The sequence below is a fragment of the Centroberyx affinis genome, unplaced genomic scaffold (assembly GCF_046629955.1).
Source record: "Centroberyx affinis isolate AG114_WGS23_722 - 3 ecotype Tasmania unplaced genomic scaffold, CSIRO-AGI_Caff_v1 ptg005676l_1, whole genome shotgun sequence".
Classification (NCBI taxonomy): Eukaryota; Metazoa; Chordata; class Actinopteri; order Beryciformes; family Berycidae; genus Centroberyx; species Centroberyx affinis.
Window position 1 is genome coordinate 410,408 of NW_027282863.1, and position 26,280 is coordinate 436,687.

Below are 26,280 nucleotides of genomic sequence, written 5' to 3' on the forward strand. Positions count from 1 at the left end.
GTCCATAGAACACTCCCGGAGCATTACCAAACTTTACATTATACACACACGAGGCCATGGTGGCCTCGCAAGATTTGTGTGTATAATGGGGAAGCTAAATACAATGGAAGACTGTATTTGCAAGAGCACTGGCTCTTGGGCAGCTCCGTCAGGGTCAGCCACAAATGACAGTGGTCTCAGCCATGCCCTCTCCCAGTGCGGTGGCCGCTGTGCCAGAAAGACGAAGCTATGTCAGTATGGACTTCAACTAAGATTTCCATGTGTGACTCCTTCTTGGTTAAGGCCTCCTCAAGGTCCTGTAACATCTCTGATTGGTAAGCTTGAAGCATGGAGGCGGTACCTTGAGTTAGCCGGGTTAGCTTTAGGAGCTACGTGGGTAGCCAGGGTCTCGTCCATTTCAGGAATGTTAATGAGGCCAATGGTTTCCATCCCGTCCAAAAACTGGGATAATATACAGGCATGCAGCGTCTCATGGTCGCTTGTTGAGAGAGAGAAAATAACTCCCAACCAGCCTTGTTTGTTGCTGGTGTGGAGGAGAGGGAGGCCATGGAACCTTTAGGCGGTCTGCCACTGTGGCACAGGCTGTACTCCCATCAGGCTCAGTTACTAACCCCCAAAAAAAGTATCAAAAGCTTGAGCCAGTTCCATTTCCTCCTCTTCGTCAGAGTCGGCCCCTCTGTCTGATAAGCCAACCATCACGTTGATTGACACTTCGTCCTCCGACGAGGTGTTGTCGGGAGTAACGGAGAAGTCAGCTAGATCTTCTTCCATCCCCTCCATGTTAGGGAGGGCAGAATTTGATCCGTTTGCTCCATGTCAAACTAGTTCCCCTTCCTTCGTCCTCCTCCTAGAGTATCTGAAAGGAAGGGGTCCTGTCCGCAGGCAGAATCTCTGAGTATCTTATTCAGAAACATCACTCATCTTTCCAGGGTCAATTTACGGAGTTGGCGACAATGCACACAGGTCTCAGAGTTGACAAGCACAGACTTAGCGTGCAGCATGCCGAGACACACCGGGCCAGCAGGGTGAGGATCCGTTTCAGAAAGGAGCAAGCGTTGGGACATGGGTGTTTTTTTGCTTTGCTAAACTCACTCATTTTCTTTCTCTTCTCCGGGGCCATTCCTCAAGACGAGTTAGTAGTAGAGAGAATAGCTACAGGCTAGTCAGCAAAGCTAAACAAGCACCATAGTAGGAGAAAAGGAGAGACAAAACTTTGATAGCAACACCCGATGAGGGAGCACACTCACCTGCAGTAAGCAGTTTAGTGCGTGAGGTTCTAATCTCAGCGAGGTGAAAGCAGAAGATTGAGGAATGAGATGGTGCAGGGCAATATATAGACTCGGTGGAGGGTGGCACATCAAGTTATGCATATAACCACTGTTCCCTTAAGGAGGGAAATGAGGTACAACACTATATTGCCCTTCACCACCTGCTTAATAGCTCAGTGAAGAGGGGTGTTAGATTGAAGATAGTGCAGGACAATATATAGACTCAGTGGAGGTTGGGACCTCCCCTCCTGCTACGATCTCATTGGCCTTCTCAGGCGTGACTGAAAGGTTCTTGAGAGCTGTGTTGTACCGAGTGTACCGACTGATAGGGAACCCTCTATGTTAATCTGCAGTAACATGGTTAGTGCCCATCAACTATCCTTCCACTTTACCTCCCTATTTTAAAGGTCCCATATTGTGGAAAATGGGATTTCCCTTGCCTCTTAGATTATAAAGGAGTTGGAAGTGCTATCTAAACATGGTGAAAGTATCAAAACGCACAGACGCCAACTAAATCCACACAATCCATATTAGGAAACTGTGCCTCTAAACGAGCCGTTTGGACTTCTGTAACTCTGTGGCATTACAAAGGTTCGCTCATTATCATTTTGTAAGAAATAACAGACTAATAAAGCGTTTTTTTCAAAGCGGTTGAGCGGTTGCCATTGTTTATTTACCAGAGAGTTTTCCCTACCTGTAGCTGCTGGGTGTCTCACGTTTCACTCTTGAAATGGTTAGCCAATCAGAACAGAGGGTAGTTAATATTAATGAGGCTTAAAGACACAGCAACAAAAACAGCCTGTTCTTGGTAAGGCTCAGAGAGATGCTGGAAATGAACATGTAAAAATGGATTGAGAGTGTTTTTGGTACATGACACCATACAAACAGTTTTTAAAGTGTAAAATATGGGACCTTTAACAATGCTAATAGGACAGATGTGGTGGTAAAGGTTTTCCATAACTTCGCTGTATTGGTTAGTTGGTGGTGAAGCCTGTTACTAGTGAGTGTTCCAGAAAGGGAATAAAATATAATATATAAAAAGAATATGATAAAAATTGGCTTTTGGTTGAAATTATTGCATTGTCAGCGTAAAACCCTTGCGGAGGTATCACGATAAGCAACTTCAGTTCCGATTGTCAACTGGCTGTCTTTTAACTAATGTTTAACTAAATGCTCAAAATTGTATTTGGTCCCTGTCCTACTGTTAAGTATAATGTCTTGTAGCATACAACTATTATGTGTGCTACTGTTGACTAAAGAGTCTTGAAAGCACTGGGCCTATCAGGTTTCAGCTGGATGGGAATTTCGGGTTTGAAATAAATAAATAAAAATATCCTGTCTCTATGTAATTATCTGTCAATCCAATTATAACTTGTACTTTTCCATATTGCCTGTCTTTTTTAAAACTTGTCATTAGTCCACATCTAGCAGTTTCACTTTTTCCCACAGCGCAGCCAAGGGCATCACTAGCCAAATTCAGGTCAGTCAGTCAGTCAGTCAGGTAACGCTTAGTGAGATGTCGCTTAGTGAGATGGCCTCTAGAGGGCGTCTTTGACTAAGAGATGGCCTCTCGCCTATGGGCTAAATGCCACTACACTGCAACTAAATACGGTTGTCACTCCACATTGGAGTGCTTAATCCAGTTCACACAGTTTGGTTAAGGAGAGAACCGCATTCTACAACTGAACTCACTCCCTGAAAATTCAGGTATTGACTACTGAATTTGAGCGCGGATTCGGTTAGTCCGAGTAGTGTGAACCAGAACCGGACTGGACAAGTGGTTACATTATCATCATTATTTTGAAAGAGACGGAGTAAGTGTTGTGAGACATTCTCAAATTTTCTCTCCAGTCTGTTTCCTCAACATTGTGGTTGTTCCTACCAGTTCTGCGGTCTTGGCCTGGCTCAAATGTTGCAGTTAAAAGTATCAAGTCCATGCGGTGGAAAAAGAGAATATGATATGTTAATTTACATAGATCCATGTCTTCAATTGTCCTATAAACTTTAACCTTAGGTAACGTTATTACCTCTGGTATTTAAGAGACGTTAGTGGAATTATTTAACCGATAACCGTGTGGTAATGCTTCAGTGCATTGCATTGAACATGCATGCCGCCGGTCTGTACAGGATCTGTGCTTGTTATTATTAATGCCAGGAGCCTTGCATACATTATTCTTAAAGTGTGAAAACAAGCCATGTTGTCCATACATACATTTCACCATAGGATATGTCAACAAAGTTGATTTAAAAAATCCTGGGTAATTAAATGGAGCTATAGTGATGCCAGGACCAGACAGGAGGCAGCAGTCATCTTATTAATAGTACAGCCTTCACCTGAGGGAAGAAACCACATGGACCAAACCAACCAGGTCAGAAAATCACTGGACAACTCTTCCTGGTTGAAGTGGAAAGAAAAGGCTTAAGCCAAAGAACTTCGTCTAATCTTTATATACATGATAATTAGTCACCAGTTAAGATACACATATTTATATACTACAGGAACATAGACGATACAGGTACTGAGTTTCTTTTTTTTACTGGTTTTTACCTAACCTGCATGTTGTAGAAGAGCCAATCAGGGGTTTGTCTTCAAAGCCATTCACAGCCGCCAACACCTCCACTTTATCACATCATCCACCTCAGCCATTGGCATATGTTTGAATAGGGGTCAAAGTATTAACTCTACGTAGTCTTTTCAAATGTATGCAGATGCAAAGAGGACCGTTTCTGAACAGGGCCTCCAATACAGCTCCAATACAGCTGAAATGGCCTGCCCCCTTTTTCACTGGGCCTGGTTATGGAATATCCCATTCATGTTCTCCATAGAAATTTCAGAAAATCCAGATAATCTAGAGTTTTAACCAACCAGCTACAAGATGATTGAGTTCATAGCAAAAGAGTCACATTTACATATATATATATAAATGCGAGTATATATATACTCAAAAAATTGCTAGGTTAATAAGGCCATTTTTGGACGGATCCCTTAGCTTTTCACAAACTAAGTAAATCCATATACAACTAACATACTTGCCAAATTTTGTGTCATTCTGCCCTGTGGTTCATGAGTATTTTTAAAGGTTTTTAAAAAAAAATCCAAAATGGATCCTAAAGGCAAAAATGTAACAAAAAAACACATCTCTTTCACATCTCTATGACTAATGGTGCACCAGCAAGTAATGTTTCTATGGTAACAGCGACCTCTCTGACTGGTGAGAACTTGCTAAAGTGTGTTGATAGTGTAGTATTTCACCAGGATCTAAGGAATAAATCAGGATTTCTTAACAACAAAGTTGAAATCAGACTGACTGATAACTTCCACAGGAACATATATAGGGTTTTCACAATCTGATAGCTCATGGTAAGTCTACCTTAAATTGTTAAAACATTATGGCTCATAATAAAATTCCCTATGAGAACAATGAATGGGAATTTTCTTCTGGAACCCAACATTTACACCCTATGACCTTTCAAATATGGCAGATGGAACTGCTGGGATGGCATTACTACTTTCTGTTGAAGCAGCATCCTTCAGTGTAAATGCAACCAAGTTGGTATCTGATCAGAGACCTAGGAAGACAAACCCTCTGAGAGAGCCTTTCCATGCAAGGTTCATTATTGCTTACAGAGAAAAAAAAGCATTTTTTGTGTACATAGACACACAGTGCAGAGTCATGGAGGGCCTTATAGTGAGACAGTGACGAGGGGAGAGCAGACCTGAACTTTTGGTTGCTTTCAATCTCCTACTGACATGAAAATATGATGTACTGCAAGCAGTGGATGAGCGAGGGAGGAATTGTGGGCCTTTCAAGCTTGGTGGAGAATTCACCACAGGGTATAACAGAAAGCTTGTGTTTTTATTGCTAATGTAGTGACCACTTCAGATCTTCAACAGAATGTACACAATATGCAGCCATTCAGGAGTCGAGTCCCATTTCTGAGGGTTCTGAGGGTCGGTGATGCAATCCAGTGTTTTAGTGCCCATGTATCCTTGTCACTCAAGCACTGCTGTGGTACATCTCTCCCTCCATAGCTGTGACTCGTGAACAGAACAGTACAGTACAGTGCTGAGCTTCATATCCACACAGAGGAGTGGGCCAAAGTCCTGCTGTGAATTTACCTAGAAGACTTACAACAGTGGTTCCCAACCATGTGCCATCGAGGCCCAAACAGTCTGCAGGTTTTTATTCCAACCAAACACTACAGCAGCTGGCTTCACTGATTAGCACACCTTCAGCCAGAGAGCAGGAACTAATCATGAGCTGCTGTAGTGTTTGGTTGGAATGAAAACCTGCCTGACTACTGATAGGGTCCGTCCGACAACAATCTCTGGAGGCCGATGCTGATATTGATAATTTTGGATTGAAGTTGCTGATCCTGATATTTTGTGCCAATATTCAACATCCTTAAATTTGACCATTTTATGCCCAAAAAAAAAAGTAAGAATTCAGTGTTTCAACGTCTGAAACCGCATTTAGGCCACCATGGGACACTAGAACTCTCCGCTGAAAGTCATACTAATGAAATTCATTTCGGTTGGTTAGCAGCTCCTTAAGGCAGACTGGCTATTGAGATAAAGCATATCCTCACCTCCATCATGTCGGCGGTGGGCTATGTTAAAGGCCTCAATAGAGCATGATTGAAAACCACTGATTTACAAGACTAACTAAACATACACACCTTCAGCACACTCTCACTAAACTCATAATTAATACTCATAATACACACACACACATCCACACCTACCGTGAACATGTGAAATTACTGAAATTTTCATTAATAGCCCAATGTGACGAACATTTGGGGAACGAGGAAGATATGTTGCTTTCTTGCTCTCAAAACAAAGCAGAGAGCTCTAAAAAGCCAGAGGTCGGGTCGGGGGGAGATGGGGAGAGCGACAAAAGGAGATGCAAGGGCCACTTTTATATATTAGATGTTTAACTTTCATAAGTGGTTCAGAAAATGGCAGTTTGTGTGGTCTGGATTTCAAGAGTAAAACTGTAACCTACACAGAGAAAGGTTTAGAAGTGTAGAATATACTGCAGTTAAATGTGGAACACTTCAGCAGAGTGCTGGAGAGGTAAAATAAGCTAGCTGAAATACTTGATCTATCTTCTCCCAGGATATCGGCCACTGCCTCCAAAGATAATGACTGTAGTGATCCTCACTTCCATGGACTCCAGCAGCTTGAGTCTGTTGAGTTTGTGTATCACTGCTACATTCCTCACAGCTAGACTCACTGGAAAAGAAGAATCTCCCAGAACACACCCCAAACCATCCCACTTCACAGTCCCCATGTACATTCTAGGACATGAGATACATTCTGCTCCATTGACAGTCTGATGCTCTTCATCAGTCAATCCACAGGACCTTCAGTGCAGAGATCATCAAATGACCAATGGCTATGTGTTTATAGGAGCAGTGGGTAGGACAGTGAAAGGGAATAGTGGAAATGTTGCCAGGTTGGACCTCTCACTCTGAAACCTTAAGTTCCTATCTCCCAACAGCCCCTAGAGAAGGGCCGGCAATAATAATAAAATAAAAAAGGGAAGTGATGGCACAGTGTGGTAGTTTGTCAGGGATGGCACAACAATTCCTGTTGTCTGATGAATCGCCAGTTTTCCCAGTGCGGATATCAAACCTTCTGGATGTTTGGATGACCATTGCCTGGGCCAGGAAAGTGGAGGCACAAATTACAGAACCTTGTCATCATTAGCATCCTGACATTTGGAAATTTGCTGCATTAACCTTAGAAGTGATAGTGACATTCCAATTTTAACTATTAATTCATGTGTACAATTGCTCCAACAACAAATTAAGCTTATGGCCTTGCTCACATTTATACTTGCTAGATAGTACAGACTTTGGCCCAGATTCACTAAAGGTTTGCTCGGGGAAGCGTGCTCTACATCACCAAAATAGCCCCAACCCAAAAGGCATTGCACATTAACTCTGTGAAGCTGCTGGTCAAAAAATAAAGCCTCTTTGTGCCTGTCCTGATAGTGTAGGCCTATATGGAAACTATATGTAAATCTCATTTTGCCCACATAATGTTTATGCTGGCGATGCAAATCGAGACACCTCTCCCAAACTCTACCGAGTAATTCTCCCAAATTATTGCAGTGCATATTAGATCTTTTTAAATGAGGCCTAAAGACTTTGACAAAGAGTTTGTCCATTCAGTGTGGCTTCTATCATCACTGCAAGATGCAGCATTGTCACCAGCAAGTCAGACAGCAACGGAGAGGGTTTTCCATCCTAGAATATGGATCAGATCAGAGAATGCTCCAGTCATAAAGAGGCTTTAGGGCCAAGGGTGCCAGCCTTGGGGAATTAGTCTTATAGCTGAAGCTATTTGCACTTGCACTTGGTGATGAAGGGGCTGTTTGCTGTACAGTGTTGTTTTAGAGGGCTTGTTTGCGGCACAACTTGATTTGCATAAATTTCTTAGCAGATAAGAAGAAAACTGCTCTGTTTGCTCAAGCAAGTGAGGCACAAAAAATGCACAGACTGCCCTAACAATGCAAACTTAGTGAATCTGGACCATAAAGTGGCACAGAGTTATAATATTACCCCGATGAAAGCACAAGTCTGACTTGTCCCTAATAGTGACATTATCACATCAGTTTCTGTATTTGGTGAGTGTTTCTGTAAAGGAAATAGGCTTGAGTAACAGAGATGGAAGGCACATGTTCTGCAGCTTTCAACTACCCTGGCCCAAGAGAAAATGGTAACACCTACTTTAACAGGGCACTTGCACAGAAGCTTGTTGGAAAGTACTTCTGTCCAATGGATTTTCTGTAAACACAAACTTAATACAGTAGGCATGACTGATAACTAGTCTACTCATGATTAACTGTCGTCCAACAAAGACTATAAATACAATAGAATTTCTAAATAATATCCCTCACCTCAGTGCCATTATCCCACTAGTGTATCCCCATCTGTAATACATATCACTCTACATGTAGCATTTATTCACGTAAGTGACTGCTAATCTTATAATCCTGTGTTAAGCATTTTTATCTATAGACACAGGGTGGGTGGATAATGGCTATGTTCATCTTCTGTATGGGAAGGATCAGAACAACATGTGTCTGCCTTCAGTCCCAGAAACCAGGGGCAGGAATTGTTATGGCCTCCTCAATTAACTCATTGATTATTTATCTGCAGGGGAACGATTGGAGGGGGGCAGAGGAGGCAGGTTAGGCCATTAAGGCTGTATATCTGCTCTCTGTATTTGCAGCACTGGCTTTTTATTCACCAATCATTGTTAACAAAGGAGTGGATGCCATTTTGCGAATTGCCAACAGTGCTAAATAGCTGAGCGCTGAGGTCTTTAGTGGGCCAGCTTACACCTGGAAACATTTCAGCTTAGGAAAGAGAGCACCGCACTTCCAACAGGGGTTCAATAGTCACATAACGACTGCAGGAGCCACAACTAGCTAGTAACAAAGAAAGAGGTGTTGTGGAAGGCAGAGGTGGGTGGGTGGGCTGAGGGTTCGGGAGCAGGGTCGAATGGATGGAGGAGATGGTGGCGATGGGGTCACCTCTTCAGATGGTGGCATCGTGGGGCAAGTGAGGCAGCGCCACCCCAGGCCTCCGATCGGGGCAGCGCTGGGTGTAGGGCAGAAAGCGGCCGGACGGCAGCAGGCCCAGTGGCTCCCTGGTTCTGCCCAGCCACCTCCAGCCCCACCGGCGACTTCCTTGCCCCAGCCTCCGGCTTCGCCTCCCCGCCTGGCCCAACAGCATGGCCGTCTGGGGCCACAGCGGGTCCGTGGAGCCGGGGAGGCTGGGCTCCTGGCAGGCGGGGACGCAGGACCGAGGCCTCAACGGGCCTTCTTCTCGGTAGGGGCGGCAGGCCGTGAAGAGGTCAGAGCTGAGGCCAGAGCAGGGCTGTACAGTGGCTGGTGTCAGGGAGATCCGCCCCTCCAGTGACGGCCCCAGCAGGCTGAGGCTGGTTCTGTCCGTGAATGAGTCCATTCGGTCTTCATAGCCGAGGTCGGCCGGGGCTGAGCACTGCTGCAGGGGCCAGCCGCCACGACCCTTTCCCCCGATGTCCGCCGTGCTCCCTCCCTCACCGTTCCCCCGCTCCACCCTCGCTGCCTCCTCCTCCTCCTCTTCCTCTTCCTCCTCCTCTGCCTCGGCCACCTCCTGCTCCTCAACCTCTTCCTCCACCACACCCTCCTCTTCTTCATCCTCAGTGCTGGTGGGTGGTGGGGAGCGTGGGTCCCGCAGGAAGACCACTATGACAGTGATGTTATCGCTAGAGCCGGCATCTCGGGCCGATGCCACCAACTTGTGGGCCACCATGGTGGTATCTCCAGCGTTCTCCTGGAGGTGGTCGCTGACCACCCTCACTGCCTCATCTGGGTTCACCGTGTCCCAGAAGCCATCGCAGGCCAGAATCAGGTAGTCCTCTGAACCGTCCAATGGGAAGATGCTGTGGTCTGCATCACCACAGATGTAGGGCTTGTGCTCAGAGTCACCTGTCAACACAAATGATCAGGTTAGTCTTAGGTTAGTTAGAGATCTGTTGTCCTGTACCATATGTCAGTATGTTCTGTACTACTATTTTATTCTGTTAGAGATCTGTTCTCTAGTCCTATAAATGGATGATAGCACACATAGTTTTGCAATGCAAAAGTCTCTTAAATTATGTACATTTAATTATGTACACATCTCCATATATTGGTCAGCACTAGTGCATGCTATGAGACGGCACCATGTCTGTCTACTCGCTCTGTGTCTCGGAGACAGGCTGTGGGAAGTCCCAAAATTCACCCGCTGATGATGTCATCGGCGGGTGATTTCCAACTCGTAAGACAGGAAGACAGCAGGTGTTAGTGAGGACCAATATATGGAGATACGGTTAAAAAATGGCGAAGTGTTCCTTTATTTCAGTTTATGTCGGTATTGTGAAGGTACAGGAGGATACCCTTCCTGTACTTTCAAAATGTCAATACTCTTCACAGATATATTTATTACTGTTAAATCCAGCGCGGCACCAACCAGTTCTATGCAGTAACGGGGATATGCTGAAGGAGAGAATAGCTAGCCATTTATTGGTGTGAGTGAATGAAAAAGTAAATCCATACAGCTGAATTCTTACAGGAAGCAAATATTCAGAAATGTTACATGGACTGGCCATTCTATCATACCCTTTGTTTGGCAGTCTAAATTCCCATATTAAGTATTCTGCGTTAAGGGGAACTGTTTCAAATGCAGGTTGGGACAAGTAGGTATTTGTATTAATATTGCCATCCTTGTCAGTTGGTAATGATCTTGTGTTCATTTAAAGACCCTGATTAAGGCTTTTCCGCTCACCATTGTATCCATTTCAACATGGGTTCATGTGTAAATTGGGTTATTGACCAGGTTATTTCATGTTCTGAAGTTGTTAATTAGCAATTGTTATTGCATAGCAATTACATAATTATTACGACTTCATTACATTCCTGCATATATGTCTCTTTCACTCAGGAACCCACCATACCATACCATCCACCATCCACCATCCAATAAGATTGTGTCCAAGTGGAAAAGTGCATGAATTGGAACTACTCTCTCTGTCTTGCTTTGTACCCAAGCTACACCAAGTGAATAAGCAGTAAAAGCAGCCTATTTTGCCTCAGTTTTCACAATAATGATTGTCTTTATATGTGTAAATACATCTATAGATATTTGTGAATTCACACATTTGCCTTTAGGTAGGGAACTAAGAGACTGGAAATGCCATCAGATAGTTTATGTGTCCGTAATTGGCCACAGTTCTGCTATATGAGTATATGTATGTATGTATGTATGTATGTATGTATGTATGTATGTATAAGTATCTGACTGAACTAGTAGTTTACCTATGGCTCTGGATACAGACAGACTGCCGTTAACCCTCCATGTGCCAAACCAGATCACACAGCCTCCCAGAGCCTCAATCCTCTGCTTCTCATCCTGTAAACAGACAAGCAGCACAGTTGGCCTTTTACAGTGGACTATTGTGACGATATAATGATGAGAAGGAGGAAGACGATGGTGGTGATGATTGCCATTTTTTTGGGGGATATTTTGACATGCCCCGTTTGGACTCATTGTTAGCAGCAATAGAGAGCAGCAACAGAGCTCGCCGTTTCAACCGCCAGCTGACTCTTAGCCGATATTCTCTGCTAGTACTATAGGTATGACAATTTATATATAGGTCCAAAAATCACCAAATGTATCCTTAAAGAGTAACTAAACCCCACCCAAATCTGTGGTGAAGGCTGACATCTTTGGTGCCAGGTGATGTCACCACCTGTTGTACTCTATAGAAGGTGACATCACCTGGCACCAAAGACCAGCCAATAGCGGATTGCCAGTGCAGTACCCTACTTTTAACCATTAGATGTCAGGCTTCACCACAGATTTGGGTTTGCAGTTACTCAGCAGGAGAAAATATTCCTTTCTTCCAATCAGAATTACATTTTGTATGTTGGATATGGACACAAATACAAACACTTTTTGTATTGTGACGTTTATTTACTTTGTTATTAACATATTCAAATCAGCTAATATTTCATTAAAAATCCCTGAGTACATATTCCTGTTTCAGTCAGATGAGAAACTCAATAGTTGGTCATTTACAGAGGGATTTGAAAAAAATGTTTTTTATAAAATCTTTACAAAACACTATGCATATGTTGAAAATCTCATTTTCTTTTAACATTCTTCATGTAAAATGTCCCATATAATAGAAACAGACAGAAGGTATCAAAAACCCGTCTGTTTTTGCATACAGGGAATATGGCATTCTTTTTTAGCTAATAATATGCTTGGCGTAGTTGATGCAGCTGGTAGATAAAAAGATAAATTAACTATTTACAGTTTATTTGATGATTGTTTTGTACATTTTGTGAAATCACAGTAGTTACAGATGCAAAATATTAGTGTCTCAAAGTTGACCAATCAAGCCAAAATCGCCATTTTCCCTGTGGTGCCTCATCTTAATACTTAAATTGGTACCACAATGCATGCAGATGAAGTTATTTGTTTGTGCATCATCTCGTGAGAAAGTATCTGTGTGTGTGTGTTACCTCTCTGTCTGGTTTGTGTGGTTTCATCAGCTCCACAGCCTGTCCTCTCTTGACCAGCATGACCTGGGAGTCTCCCAGCCAGGCCACGTACAGAGTCCTGCCGCGCAGGAACGTCACCACACCTGTTGTCCCACAACGCAGGTGCTGGAGCGCACAGACACACAAATACAAACACACACACACACACATTTCTATGTATTCAGCTTGGGCAGTGAGTACAGCAGCTCCACCCCTAACCCTATGTTTGTGTTGCATTCACATCATATGGGAGTTATCGTAATTACTAGCTTCCGAATGGGAAAAACCGTTCACATCAACCTCCAAGTGGTAATTCCAAGGGAACTTTCTGAACGCTCCGACATCTCCGAACTGACGCTTAAGTGTGTCAATGCAGCAACAAACATGGCTTGTTGGTAGGCTACAATACAATTTACAATATCAGTTTAAACTTAAAATTACCTTTGCTCCTCCAAGTCATTCTGAAATATGTAGTAGTATCGGTTTACCTAACAGTAAATACAAGGAGCGCAACTGAGCGCACGATCGCCATCTTGAGATTTCCAGTGAATGGAATGCAACGCATGAATGCTTCCAACTCGGAGCAACGGGAAGTTTTCCCATCATTCCGCTTCCTCCCATATGACCTGAACGTGGCATTAGACAGGAAATTTCTCCTCACTTTACTGGATGAGTTTGATCACTTGACTTGAAAAATAAGCAGAAAAATTGTTCTGAATAGTTGTGTTATGCTTAGTGGTTTTGGTTAACATCTTTTTATAGTCATTACATTTCCAGGATCTGGCATCCAATCTGCAAAGGTCAAGAACAGTATAACTCTGACTCTGACAAGAACAGTATAACACTGACTAAGGTTGCTACCCAACCCTTAATAATATGGGTTAACCTAGTTGGTTTGGAGATTAATATATAAATATGTTTAGAACAGCAAATGTAAAAGCTTTCATGAACTGGGTACAGGAGCAATCACTATTATGTTATATCAATCAGCCATAGAAGTAGCAAAATGGACATTTATTTAGATTAACATGTGTCCGATTATTACTTTGAATAGATTTATTGACCTATTCAAAGAAATATTCATCAGTTTACTTCTTTCCAGATGTCGTTACCTCTCGTGAGGCCTTCTGGACGAAGCGTTCATCGGTGAGTTTGAAAGCCCGGCAGAGGGCCTCGCCGGGGTCCTGGCCAAAGGCTTCCTGGCGAACCAAGTTGACGTGGAGGTGGTTGGCGGCGTAGATGGCAGCATCTACGCCGCCATGTCCATCAAATACTGCGAAGAAAGCCTGCTCCTCTTGATCCTGAGTAAACAGGGAGATCAGTCAGTAGTCTAGATCACTGGTTCTCAATGTGACCACCAGGGGTCCTTGAGGGGGTTCCAGGGGGTCCCCAGCAAATTGATCTATTGTTAAACTTCAGCATTATTTCATTTACAAGAAGTTAACACAATTAGAGAATTTAGAAGAATGACTGTTTTGATCATAGTTTCTCTGTTATCTCTCTACCTACAATACAGATAGTCACGGAATTCTGGACAAAATCATATCTAACAATAAAAATATTCTCAGATATGGGTCCAAGAGACAAAATCTCATCAAATGGGGGTCCGTGGCCCTAATGTGGACTAAACTAGGGGTCCTTGATATGAAAAAGGTTGAGAATCACTGGTCTAGATGGTAGACCACAATGACACTATGTGGACACTATTTACTAATCCTATATACTGGGATGGTTGAAAAAATGAATAATCCCAGTAACACTACAGGATTGCTCTCATTTTACCTGACTCACTCTGAACATATTTGGTAGAAACTTTCACCATCTTTCCCCGTCATGTGTGTCCATGCATCCACGCAGTAAAGCAATATCTTCATCAATGTAAAATGTTTATTTATCACATAACACTCTCTTTATGCCTCTTAGCATTACAAACTTCTGTTATCATTTTACAGTCCGACAGTGGAGAAATATGTTATTCCACATAGAGTGGCCTCTATGTGGAATGTGTTGCTCATGCTGTGTTCAGATTCCTGAGGCACTTCAAATTTAAAGATGGAATTGGCTGGTATAGTTTTATACATTCTATGATTTTGAAATCCATTTGATGATTAAATTCAAGTTCATTTTTATGATTGAGTGACTCATATTGCAGAATAATGGAAGCTGATACGCCACAACTACATTTAGAATGTCAAATTGATTGTCAAATGACTGCCTTGTGTAACCCTTACTAATACTAATAACAATCTTGACAGCTTTTCAGCTAATTACTGGTGATATAATTATGGTAATAATTAGCTGTGAGCATTGATATGAAAATTCCTTATCGATAATCAGATGCATTTTTCTGAATGGATATCAATAATGTTGGTTAGAAAAGTGTCAACTGTGCAAGCTACACATTCCACACTGGCTTATGCCACAAATTAAGTTATTTATTATTACCTCTGCCCACGAATTTGGACAGAGGTTATGTTTTCACTCCTGTCTGTCTGTGTTTGTTAGTAAGATATCTCAGTTACAGAGTTACAGAAATGGACACATAGCCCTTGGCCCAAGGATCAGTTGATTAGATTTTGGTGGTGATCTGGATCTGAGATTTCTGCCATTAGACAATTAGTGTTGTGTATTAATTAGTGTGACATAACTACAGTGGTGGAAGAAGTATTCAGATCTTTGACTTAAGTAAAAGTAGCAATACCACAGTGTAAAAATACTTTGTTACAAGTAAAAGTCCTGCATTCAAAATCTTACTGAAGTCAAAGTACAAAAGTATTAGCATCAAAATATACTTAAAGTAGCAAAAGTAAAAGTAGTCATTATGCAGAATGGCCCATTTCAGAATCATATATATCATGTTATTGGACTATAATTATTGATGCATTAATGTGTTCATCACTTTAATGTTGCAGCTGGTAAAGGTGGAGCTAATTTTAATTACTTTATATACTGCTGGGTAGCTTAACCTATAAAAATATATCATAATTTATTAGTTGATTTATAATTTGTATTAATAATCTAAATCTGCAAAGTAACTAGTAACTAAAGCTGTCAAATAAATGTAGTGGAGTAAAAAGTACAATATTTCCCTCTGAAATGTAGTGGAGTAGAAGTATAAAGTAACATGAAATGGAAATACTGAAGTAAAGTACAAGTACCTAAAAATTGTACTTAAGTACAGTACTTGAGTAAATGCACTTAGTTGCATTCCACCACTGCATAACTATTATGCTGTGTTAAGTGTCCAGTGGGAAAGTCTAACATCCGGGACTTCCAAGTCAGCTGCGAAACAGTATTGCATTCACATACTATTTTTGCTGGAAAATTGAACCCAGAAGACAAACGATAAACGAGCGTAAATCGTTATGGAGGCTTTGCAAGTTGGAGAACTGTTGTTGTTTGTGACCTTTATCTACCTTGATTAGGCTATTGCAGACATGAGTATACACTATGAAGCATCACGTCAGTTCAGGCAGGACTCGTAAGTCACGGTCGCACACATCAGCTGATCGTCAGCTGATTCAAACAAACACCAATCGCACCGCTGTGACTGGTTGTGCTGTTCTTCTCGGTTATCATTGTGTGAATTCTACATGGAACAGCATACGCTTGTGATGCAAAATCATCTTTTGTGGTGTCTCACCTTCTGTCTCACGCTCAAGATGTCTCGCTCTGAGCCACATGAATCCTTGGAGGCAAAAGAGATCATTCTGGATACTCAGAAATAAAAACCTAGATTTACAGCCTAGTTTAAATAACTGTGTGTCCTTTCTTAACCATCTTTGCTCTGTATGTTTTACTGTTTACTTTTATCTTGTATCTTTTTAGGATGCCTTTTTATAACACCTTGGCCAGGGACTACATATGAAAATTAGCCTTTTGGCTAAATCTGGCGTATTTACATTTATTGTTGATTAATATGGACTGTCCCCTCTTAAATAAACTGAACTGAACTGAACAACAAAAACACCAATACCTCTTCTATCCAAACCTGCCGTCAGAGCTCTTGTCTGGCAAATAAAAATCCAAATTTCATTGCCAACTGGCCAGTGTTCAAAATCTTAGATACATTTTACAGTCATAACATTTCGCCTCCCACAGGAGTCAGCCACGAAAAAACTTCTCTTATCAGTTCCTGGTCGACAATTTCCATCTTTCATTCTTTCCTTGACAAAGCTTTCTTGAAGCGATATCAGCGGACTTTATTTGCCAGTCGAGAGCTCCGACAGCAGGTTTGGATAGAGGCGGATGGTGGTGCCTCTGGAGATTCTTCATCTGGCTCAAAGCGAGTGTTCTTGGAGCACAAGAACGAGCACGACCAGTGATGGCAGGAGCAGGTAGGAGTAAGCGGTATGACCAGTAACAGCAGCAGTGGCATAAAGCTTTACTGAGCAGCAGAGGAGAGGAGAGGAGAGGAGGAGAGGAGACAAGGAGAGGAGAGGAGGAGGTTATAAATTCTAGTCAGTGTAAGAGGAGGTCATTTAAATAGACTGCCTTATTATGGATAATATAATTGGAGAGCGGTTTGTGTGTTTGTGTGTCCCACCATGGAGGAGAGGAGAGGAGAGGAGAGGAGAGGAGAGGAGAGGAGGAGAGGAGACAAGGAGAGGAGAGGAGAGGAGGAGAGGAGAGGAGAGGAGAGGAGAGGAGAGGAGAGGAGAGGAGGAGAGGAGAGGAGAGGAGGAGAGGAGAGGAGAGGAGACAAGGAGAGGAAAGGAGAGGAGAGGAGGAGAGGAGAGGAGAGGAGAGGAGGAGAGGAGAGAGGAGAGGAGACAAGGAGAGGAGAGGAGGAGAGGAGAGAGGAGAGGAGACAAGGAGAGGAGAGGAGGAGGTTATAAATTCTAGTCAGTGTAAGAGGAGGTCATTTAAATAGACTGCCTTATTATGGATAATATAATTGGGGAGCGGTTTGTGTGTTTGTGTGTCCCACCATGGAGGAGAGGAGAGGAGAGGAGAGGAGAGGAGAGGAGAGGAGAGGAGAGGAGAGGAGAGGAGACGAGGAGAGGAGAGGAGGAGAGGAGAGGAGACAAGGAGAGGAGAGGAGGAGAGGAGACAAGGAGATGAGAGGAGAGGAGAGGAGGAGAGGAGAGAGGAGAGGAGACAAGGAGAGGAGAGGAGGAGGTTTATAAATTCTAGTCAGTGTAAGAGGAGGTCATTTAAATAGACTGCCTTATTATGGATAATATAATTGGAGAGCGGTTTGTGTGTTTGTGTGTCCCACCATGGAGGAGAGGAGAGGAGAGGAGAGGAGAGGAGAGGAGAGGAGAGGAGAGGAGAGGAGAGGAGAGGAGAGGAGACGAGGAGAGGAGAGGAGAGGAGAGGAGAGGAGAGGAGAGGAGGAGAGGAGAGGAGACAAGGAGAGGAGAGGAGGAGAGGAGACAAGGAGATGAGAGGAGAGGAGAGGAGGAGAGGAGAGAGGAGAGCAGACAAGGAGAGGAGAGGAGGAGAGGAGAGAGGAGAGGAGACAAGGAGAGGAGAGGAGGAGGTTTATAAATTCTAGTCAGTGTAAGAGGAGGTCATTTAAATACACTGCCTTATTATGGATAATATAACTGGAGAGCGGTTTGGGTGTTTGCGTGTCCCACCATGGAGGAGAGGAGAGGAGAGGAGAGGAGAGGAGAGGAGAGGAGAGGAGAGGAGAGGAGAGGAGAGGAGAGGAGAGGAGAGGAGACGAGAGGAGAGGAGAGGAGAGGAGGAGAGGAGACAAGGAGAGGAGAGGAGGAGAGGAGGAGAGGAGACAAGGAGAGGAAAGGAGAGGAGAGGAGGAGAGGAGACAAGGAGAGGAGAGGAGGAGAGGAGAGAGGAGAGGAGACAAGGAGAGGAGAGGAGGAGGTTATAAATTCTACTCAGTGTAAGGTCATTTAAATAGACTGCCTTATTATGAGAATGAAATGTGACTGGTTTGAAGAATGAATTGGAGAATGGAATATAATTGGTTTGCGTAGCGATCAGCTGATAGATGACTTCCGTGTCCTGCCTAAACTAATGTAATGCTTCATTAGAGGAGGTGAGCTGCTTCCTTCCTTTGACCCACTTGGCTTCGTTTAGAAACTGATTCATTGGCATGGAAAGTTCTTTCAGTCTCCAGCTGATTGACTGAGCAGCAGTATGTGACTAATCGTGAGTTTCATAAGTGTTTTGAGGCAGGAACTTTTTCTAGGCTCACAGGAATATTTGTTCCATCTATTGTCTGGGTGCTGTGACCTTTGACCCTTGACCTCTCTACTATTGGTAACATGCTTTTGAACTAGGAGTTGAAGCTTATTGTATTGTTGACCTTAATGGAGGTCATAGTGGGTACTGAGAGGATGCATGTGATGTAGGGCTGGACGATTTTGAAAAAATATCTAATTGTGATTATTTTGCGATATGACTTGCGATATTAGAGGGAATGCTCATTTTTACATCATTATTCTCATTTTCATTGAAAAATTTATTAAAATGATTATGGTGTGATTTTTGCGGGGATCTGTACCAAACAAAGATGTTTTCTTAAGTCTGTAGAATATGATGTGTAGGCCAGGACATCTCTGCAGCATGACAATATTTCATTTAAAATGGTATTTTGACACACATTTAGCCTTTAACAAATATATATTGCGATTTCAATAAAATTTTGATTAATTGTTCAGCCCTAATATGATGGTGGTCATTCATTAGCCTCCCACTGCCAGCAACAGTGGTCACGCTGAGTGGTTGTGTGGGGTGAGGGGGTCGGGGGTGTAGCTACCTGGATGTTGAAGAGTGAGTTGAAGTCGGGGATGATAACATGCTTGTCCTCCATCTTGCGCCTCATGTTCTTGATGGCATGGATGGAGGTTTCGTAGTACGGCTGTGGTCGGCGGCGGTAGGGCAGGTCCTTCAGCCAGAGGCAGCAGGTCTCAAAGAGCCTATTGAACACAAGCCTGGCCAGTTTGACTGACTCCAGCTCTGACACAAACACACAAACAACAGACTTCAATTAGTCCCACTGCTTCTTTATTATATACAGGGTTGACACCATAGCCTGGATGTAAAATACTGATGACTTTCCATAACTGAGTCAGAGCACTTCCCTGACCTAAAAAATTTCTTCCTTCCTGGTTTGTTCATTTTGTTTTTCAGTCTGATTTCCACTCCAGTTGGGCTGAAAACCATCATGAATGTGTGAAACAAGTTGTAAATACATCCCCCAGAGAAAATCCCTAACAAAACATGCCTCTCAAAAATCCATTATATATCCATTAAGTTCCATCACCCTGTGTAAAAGGGTAGTTTTGATGAGGGCCAAGGCAAATAACAGGGACGATGACAATCCAGAGTTCTCAGTCTTCACCAGTTTATTATAGTGGAAATCAAAATGAGACTTTGTCAGACTTTGTCAAGTCAAGCTTGATATATCAATCAGACAGCTTTAAGTTTGCTCACATCTACCCTTGTTATACCTAATTGTATAAACCTTCTGTCTTGGTGTTTTATCTCTGTTTTCTATTATTTATTTATTTATTCTTTTTTATTTAAATTTATTTCATTTTTGATTATTTGACTATTTTTTTGGTTCTCTTGTGTGTGTGGAGAATGTGTTCGGTGTTGAGGGTAAGTTGGAAAAGAGGGTACATATTTCTATCATGCTTGTTCATCCTTAATTGTCTGACCCTCTGGAAATCAATAAATATACTATATATATATACAGTACTGTGCAAAAGTCTTAGGCACCCTAGATTTTTTTTAATATAAATTTCTTAGAAGTCTTAGATGTTTATTTGTTTTCTGCGTTAGTGTGCCAGTAGACTGCTGTTTATTGTAAATGTTTGATACCTAAAACTCAGGTAAAGCTCAACATAATAATATCAAACGTTACCCATACAATATACATCACTATATGTAGGATTCCATTCATCATTATATTACATTAACAAAAATAACAAAGGATAAGCATGCTCTCAAAAACAGAAACCTTCCCACATAATGGTAGAGCCTCATGACATCAGACATAAATACTGTGCAGACGCCCGGCAGCACTCTTTGATGTGGGCGAAAACCAAGAGGAGGAATGTAATTATTCTATAGCAGTGGCTCTAAATGATGACAAAATCTCATCAAATGGGGGTCCGTGGCCCTAATGTGGACTGAATTTGGGGTCCTTGATATGAAAAAGGTTGAGAATCACTGTTCTATGGTGTATTTAATAAATGTTTAGTAATGGACCAGCATTCTATGTGTGTGTGTTGTTTGGGACATTACAGCTGTCATTTCAATGGTGCAGTATCAAAGTGGTGAAATTGGTAACAAACAATTGTCTGAAACCTAGCTATAGGTTACTCTGAATGTTTTATACTGTCAGGACTGCTCTGATGGAAATTATTAACCTAAACCAACATTTAGAATCTGGCTGGAAAATGTGTATATGAATAGGGAAATATGTATACACAGGAAATGTTCAGACCATGAATATTTTAGAGTAGCACACAACTATGATTATGTGTCCAAGGACCTAAACAAGAGAAAAAGGAGAAAAAAAACACAATTCTGTGAAGGTAATAAATTCTGATTAATGTAATAACAAATTGCTGTTAATAGTGTAATAATCCTGTTGAGGTACTAGCTTCCCTGTACCGTAATAACAATCTGCAGTTAATAGGGTAATAATCCCGTTAACATAACTCCAATTCAAAGTAAAAAGCCGCACTCCCGTAGCTCCAATGCAGAATTCTTTATTATTTAAAAACCAACGTTTTGACAGAAACCTGTCTTCATCAGGGTATGACAGGTTTCTGTCTGGTTTTTAAACGATAAAGAATTCTGCATGTGAGCTATGGGAGTGCGGCTACAACATTTTACTTAGAGTTTTTGTCCCTGTGAGCCAGCACCCCTCTAATATTGGTGTGCGTTTCAACCAACTTTTCAACGTAACTGCCATTAACATAATAACAATTTCCAGATAATAGTGTAACAATCCGAGAGCGTCCTGGTGGTTTAGTGGTCTAAGGTGAGTACCATGCAGCTGAGACGTCCTGGGTTGGAATCCGGCACAGGACCTTTGTCACGTGACATCCCCCTCTCTTCCCCTCCTAATCTTTCCTGTCTCTACTGTAAAGCTATCATAATAAAGGCAAAAATCCCAAAACATTATCTTGAAAAAAGGAAGTGTAACAATCCTATGAATGTAATAACTTTCAAGAAACGTAATAACAGTTTGCAGTTAACTGTAATAATCCTGTTAAGGTAACACATTTCCCATTAATGTAATAAACATTACCTACCATTAATTACTTTTCCTGGGATTTATTACATTAACAGGAAGGTTGAAACTTTTGAAAATGAATCCATGTACAATGATCAAATACCTCTTCCATACATATTTATCCCTTTTTCAGATGCAGCACCAAACACTCACCACCCTGTTTCCTGGAAAGCTCCTTGGTTTACACCTGAAATTTATAAGATGTTAAGGGCAAGGGAAAAAAATCTCGAACCTTTATAATTGGGTAAAATTTTGGAAAATGGTCAAGGCACTGACTTGCATGGCCATACTCTCATCTCACCCAAACATCTCACTCAAGATACTGTCCTTGTTTCAGAGAAGATGCAAATATGTGCTATTTTTAATGAACATTTTATTTCTGCTGGTTATTTGTTTGAGAATACATACCTGCCCCCTAGCAGTTGATTTGACAAAGGGATAAGTGGTGCTAGCAATAACAATAATAATAAGGCTGGTGTTTTTTAATGCATTGCTTACCATCAACAAATCCTATTTATCCCCAGGATTGGTTATAGGGTCTGAAATCGCTTATTTCAGGTTTAAATGTAAATTGGGTTGCATTTATAAAAAATAAAAATATATACAATATAATGAGAACATAAAAGGTCTTGGAAAACGTATTTCTTCTTTGAGTGCAAATCACTTTCTCCACTATAGGAATAAGAGGTGCCTTACCTTAAACAGTAGAATGCAAATTTTACAGGCAACTTTCTTGTTATTGTTGGATTATGCTGACATTATTTACATGCATGCTGCAGCTAATACCCTTGGGCCCCGTGATGCTGTTCATCATAGTGCACTTAGATTAATAACAGGTGACAATTTTAGAAATGAAGTTATTATTATTATTATTAACTAAGGTTCAGGCTTAAGACCACGCCTCAAGCACACATTCAATTTCCTGCTGCACCTTATTTATACACCTAACCATTATCCTTTCTCTGGCTCAGTATTCACATGCCCCCCCCTCCCCAAACCCCATTTTTCCCTTTTTTCTGCTCTTTTTTTCCCTCTCTTTTCTGCTCTTCTCCCTCAGTACAGGAACCACAGGGGGAAACGATGGAGCCAGAAGACAGTGTTAGTTGACCACCGACCCCTCCACCCTTGACCCTTGTTTCATTCTCTCTCAATAAACTGTAGGGTAGGGTGGCAAAAGCTACCTGTTTACATTTCATCTGTACACTGTAAACACTCATAGTGCAATTTAGTGAAATCAACTCATCTTTATCCATTAACACAATGTATTTAGATGTGTTTGTCAGTTTCAACTTAAAAGTGCTAGTTATGAGCTTCATGACTTAAAATCATGAGTTCAAATCTTGTGACTTAAAATTATGAGTTGAAAGAACACCTTATAAAGCATTCACTAAACTCAACACTGTTAGTTTATTAGCAGACTTCCCAGTATGCATTGCATTCGATTTAACTCTCCAGAAACTCTTTCTTCTTCTGGTTTGAATGAAGTTACAGGATAGAGACTTGTTATGTATGTATGTTTGGTGAATCATAGGTCAATTTTTGATAATAAAAAAAAAACATGATAAAATCTACTATCTATCTTATCTATGTATCTGGGAATTCACAATCAAGTAAGTTTCTCTCTGATGCACATGGCAAGTACAATCCACTACAAGTAAGTGTACTGCAGCTGCAGACTATTTGCTGGACTGTGTATTAATCATGTGATACAAGAGGAACTCAAACTTAAACCTAGCAAACCTTGTGAAAAAATAAGTAACACTGGATTTCAGTTCATCAATTAATGCATTCAACTTGGAAACAGGAATCAGCATGACTAGACATTTGTTGATTGAACTTATCTTAACTTCAGTTCACTCAGTTAGCTTTTCTACATTAGAACAACTAACTAATGATCTTTGACCTAACTGTTCAGTACTACTTCAGTCAACTCACAATTTTAAGGCAGCAAGGAAACTTTTTTTTAGTCTATAAATTGGGCACCTCTCTCGTTCTCAGGGATTCATCAGCTTAGATATCCCATAAACAAACAATTAAGCATTTACGTTTTATGCAGCATACAAGTGGAATGTACATGTCTTTCTTGATGTATTTGTCATTTGTGATGCTGTAATATGTCTGTCTATTTGTCTTTTACACACCTGTTTACCTCAATGCTTAATATCTTGCAATTTATTCAACTTGGACTGGAAGCAGACTAACCTCATGGACTGGTTGCCAGCTGTGGCTACTGGCAGTTGCTGGCCCAGCCAAAAATGACTAGTATTAAAAAGTAATGAAAAAATATTCAGTGTTTCCTCCAGTATTTTTTCTTGTCAGGGTGGAAAAGCCTCTGAAACAGCCTTTAGGACGTCTAATGAATTTCTTCTGCGGTTAACAGCTCTCTAAGGCAGGGTGGCCCAACCCCAACCCTGGTACATGTGTGTGTGCGTGTGTGTGTGTGTGTGTGAGTGAGAGAGAGACCAGCATTGTGGGCTCCCAGGGGACTCACGGGGTAGCGGGTCAGCTCCATCTTCTACAGTCTTGTTGAGGTGGTGGATGGAGAGGTCAGTCTGCAGGATGCTGTCTGCCGTGGCTCTGGCCAGGGCTGCAGCCAGGGAGCATGGACAGTTACTGTGGAGAGGACAGATGTTAGAGTTAGGGATGGGTCATAAAAAAACATTATATTCAAATTAGGGCTGGGCGATATGGTCGAAATCAATATCACAATAACCATTTTCCATTCATCATATCATCATAAGGATTTTTCTCGATATCAATATACATCACGATATGGTTCATGTATGCAAGATCACGTTAAATAATCAAATGAATGTTCATCTCATTGAACCGAATGGTAATGTTAGGTGTGATGTCAAACAAAACAGAAATATTCAAATAATATTCCTACCATACCTCATTTTATGAGTTTTTGAGTAAAATTTGCTTGTCATCATCAATTCAGACAGCAGAAATGTGTGGCACGATATCAAAATATCTTCATATCATCACGATATGATTCCACTGAAAGACGATAAGCGATAATATTAAATTATCGCCCAGCCCTAATTCCAATTTTCTTTTGCGGAGATCAACTTTTATCGTTTATAAATTAGTACAGCACTTTGGTCAACTCAAGCTGTGTTTAAATGTGCTCTAGAAATAAACTTTACTTACTTACTTACTATAGGACACATATCTTTTTTTGTTAACATCCTTTGTAGCGAAAAACAAACAAGGACAGATTCAGACTCTCGCCAACACCCAGCAGGTAATCACAATGAGAGAGAAAAATCCATTAATAAAAAGAATCTACCTATCAACCTGATATCCAAACATTCACATGGTTCAATTAGTTATGTGTTGTAAATGCACAGTAAATGAATAACTTGTTTTGTTTTCAGATCACACAGACAGAAGGAAATCAATAGGACTGTACGTTAGTGAGCTAGACAGCTTTTTCAAGTCACTCGTGAGGATATTCACGCTCATGTGAGGATATTCACGATTATCCCGATAATGGAAATTCACCAAGATAAAATTATCTTGAGTGTTTTTATCGCGATAAAAGATAAAATCTTATATCCTCTATAGCACGTTGTTCCCAAACAGTGAATGATGTTCCTGCCTGGCTATTTACGCGCCAACGTCCAGAACTTCAACACGCATCATAGCGTCGCGCCGGAAAAGGGGCGAAAATTAGCGTGTCCACCATCACTGTGTCCGTTTATTTGACTAATGATAAAATGCACAAATAACAGAAAAAAACACAAGAATAGCAGGGAAAATGAACAATACATACAGATAACTAAGGGCCTTAAAAGATCTCACCTCAAATTTAATGATATAACGGCAAGGATGTCAAACAAAATGCATGAATGAAAAAACAAAACAGTCACAGCATAGACAGACAGGAAAAGACCTTAGCTACCGGGACGCCTAAAATAAAATACTTGATGAAAATGAAATTAAAGGGAAGGTGTGTGAGTGTGAAATTAAGCTAGAAATGACTAATGTACTTTTAAAGCTGGTTAACCACTCAGACCCTTGTTTACTCACAGAGATTTAGCCAGCTGTTTGTCATACTGCCTCAGAGTAATACCTAACATTGTGTCACTCCAGATAACTCACTGGTCATACATACAGTAGCCTACATCTATTCATGTGACGACAGCCCGTCTAATTACCTGACACTTGGCTTTCCGGGCTATCCAATCAGCCGTTAATCGAAGCGACGGAAGAACGAAAAGCCAGCAGGGTGTTTCATAACTGTTGCTGTGGGCTTACCGCTGACCTGGCTGCTCTTTGGGAATTAAAAAATGGCGGGGGGGAGTTCCCTGGAGGATATCTAGCATTGTACCACTGCAACTCTGCTGTAGCCCTGCATCTTAGCTCTGTTTGTATGAAGCACCCTGCTCGGCGTGTCGTGCTGTTGTATCTGCCTGGGTTCAGCCAAGGTATATTGCATTTTTTTTTTTAGGATGGGCAAAAATCCAATTATGTGCGGAGCAGCTTCACAGAACTGAGGAAAAAAACGGACTTGAGGTTAAGGTTAATCCCTACCGCAACAGAAATTCTCAGGCTTGCTTCAAGGACAATGATTAGGACTGTTATCTTGGCTTGAGATATATCATATAACAGCTATGGTTGGATATTTGTAAGAAGGAGGATGTTCACTCTGTTCTCATGTCAGCAGGATGGGGGGTTGAGCCGCCTATCAGGA

General features: G+C 41.6%; 1 protein-coding gene across 1 annotated transcript in view; it reads right to left on the reverse strand.

Moving 5' to 3' along the window:
* Nucleotides 1-8,822: 8,822 nt before the first annotated feature.
* The window catches only part of ppm1e (protein phosphatase, Mg2+/Mn2+ dependent, 1E), a 67,338-nt gene continuing 49,880 nt past the window's right edge, over nucleotides 8,823-26,280 (reverse strand). The window contains exons 2-7 of the mRNA XM_071547108.1: nucleotides 24,070-24,191; nucleotides 19,086-19,285; nucleotides 13,468-13,656; nucleotides 12,338-12,481; nucleotides 11,126-11,219; nucleotides 8,823-9,757 (exon numbers count right to left, since the gene is read on the reverse strand). Of these exons, the coding sequence (XP_071403209.1) occupies nucleotides 8,823-9,757; nucleotides 11,126-11,219; nucleotides 12,338-12,481; nucleotides 13,468-13,656; nucleotides 19,086-19,285; nucleotides 24,070-24,191 (1,684 nt within the window). The remainder of the gene's footprint in view (nucleotides 9,758-11,125; nucleotides 11,220-12,337; nucleotides 12,482-13,467; nucleotides 13,657-19,085; nucleotides 19,286-24,069; nucleotides 24,192-26,280) is intronic.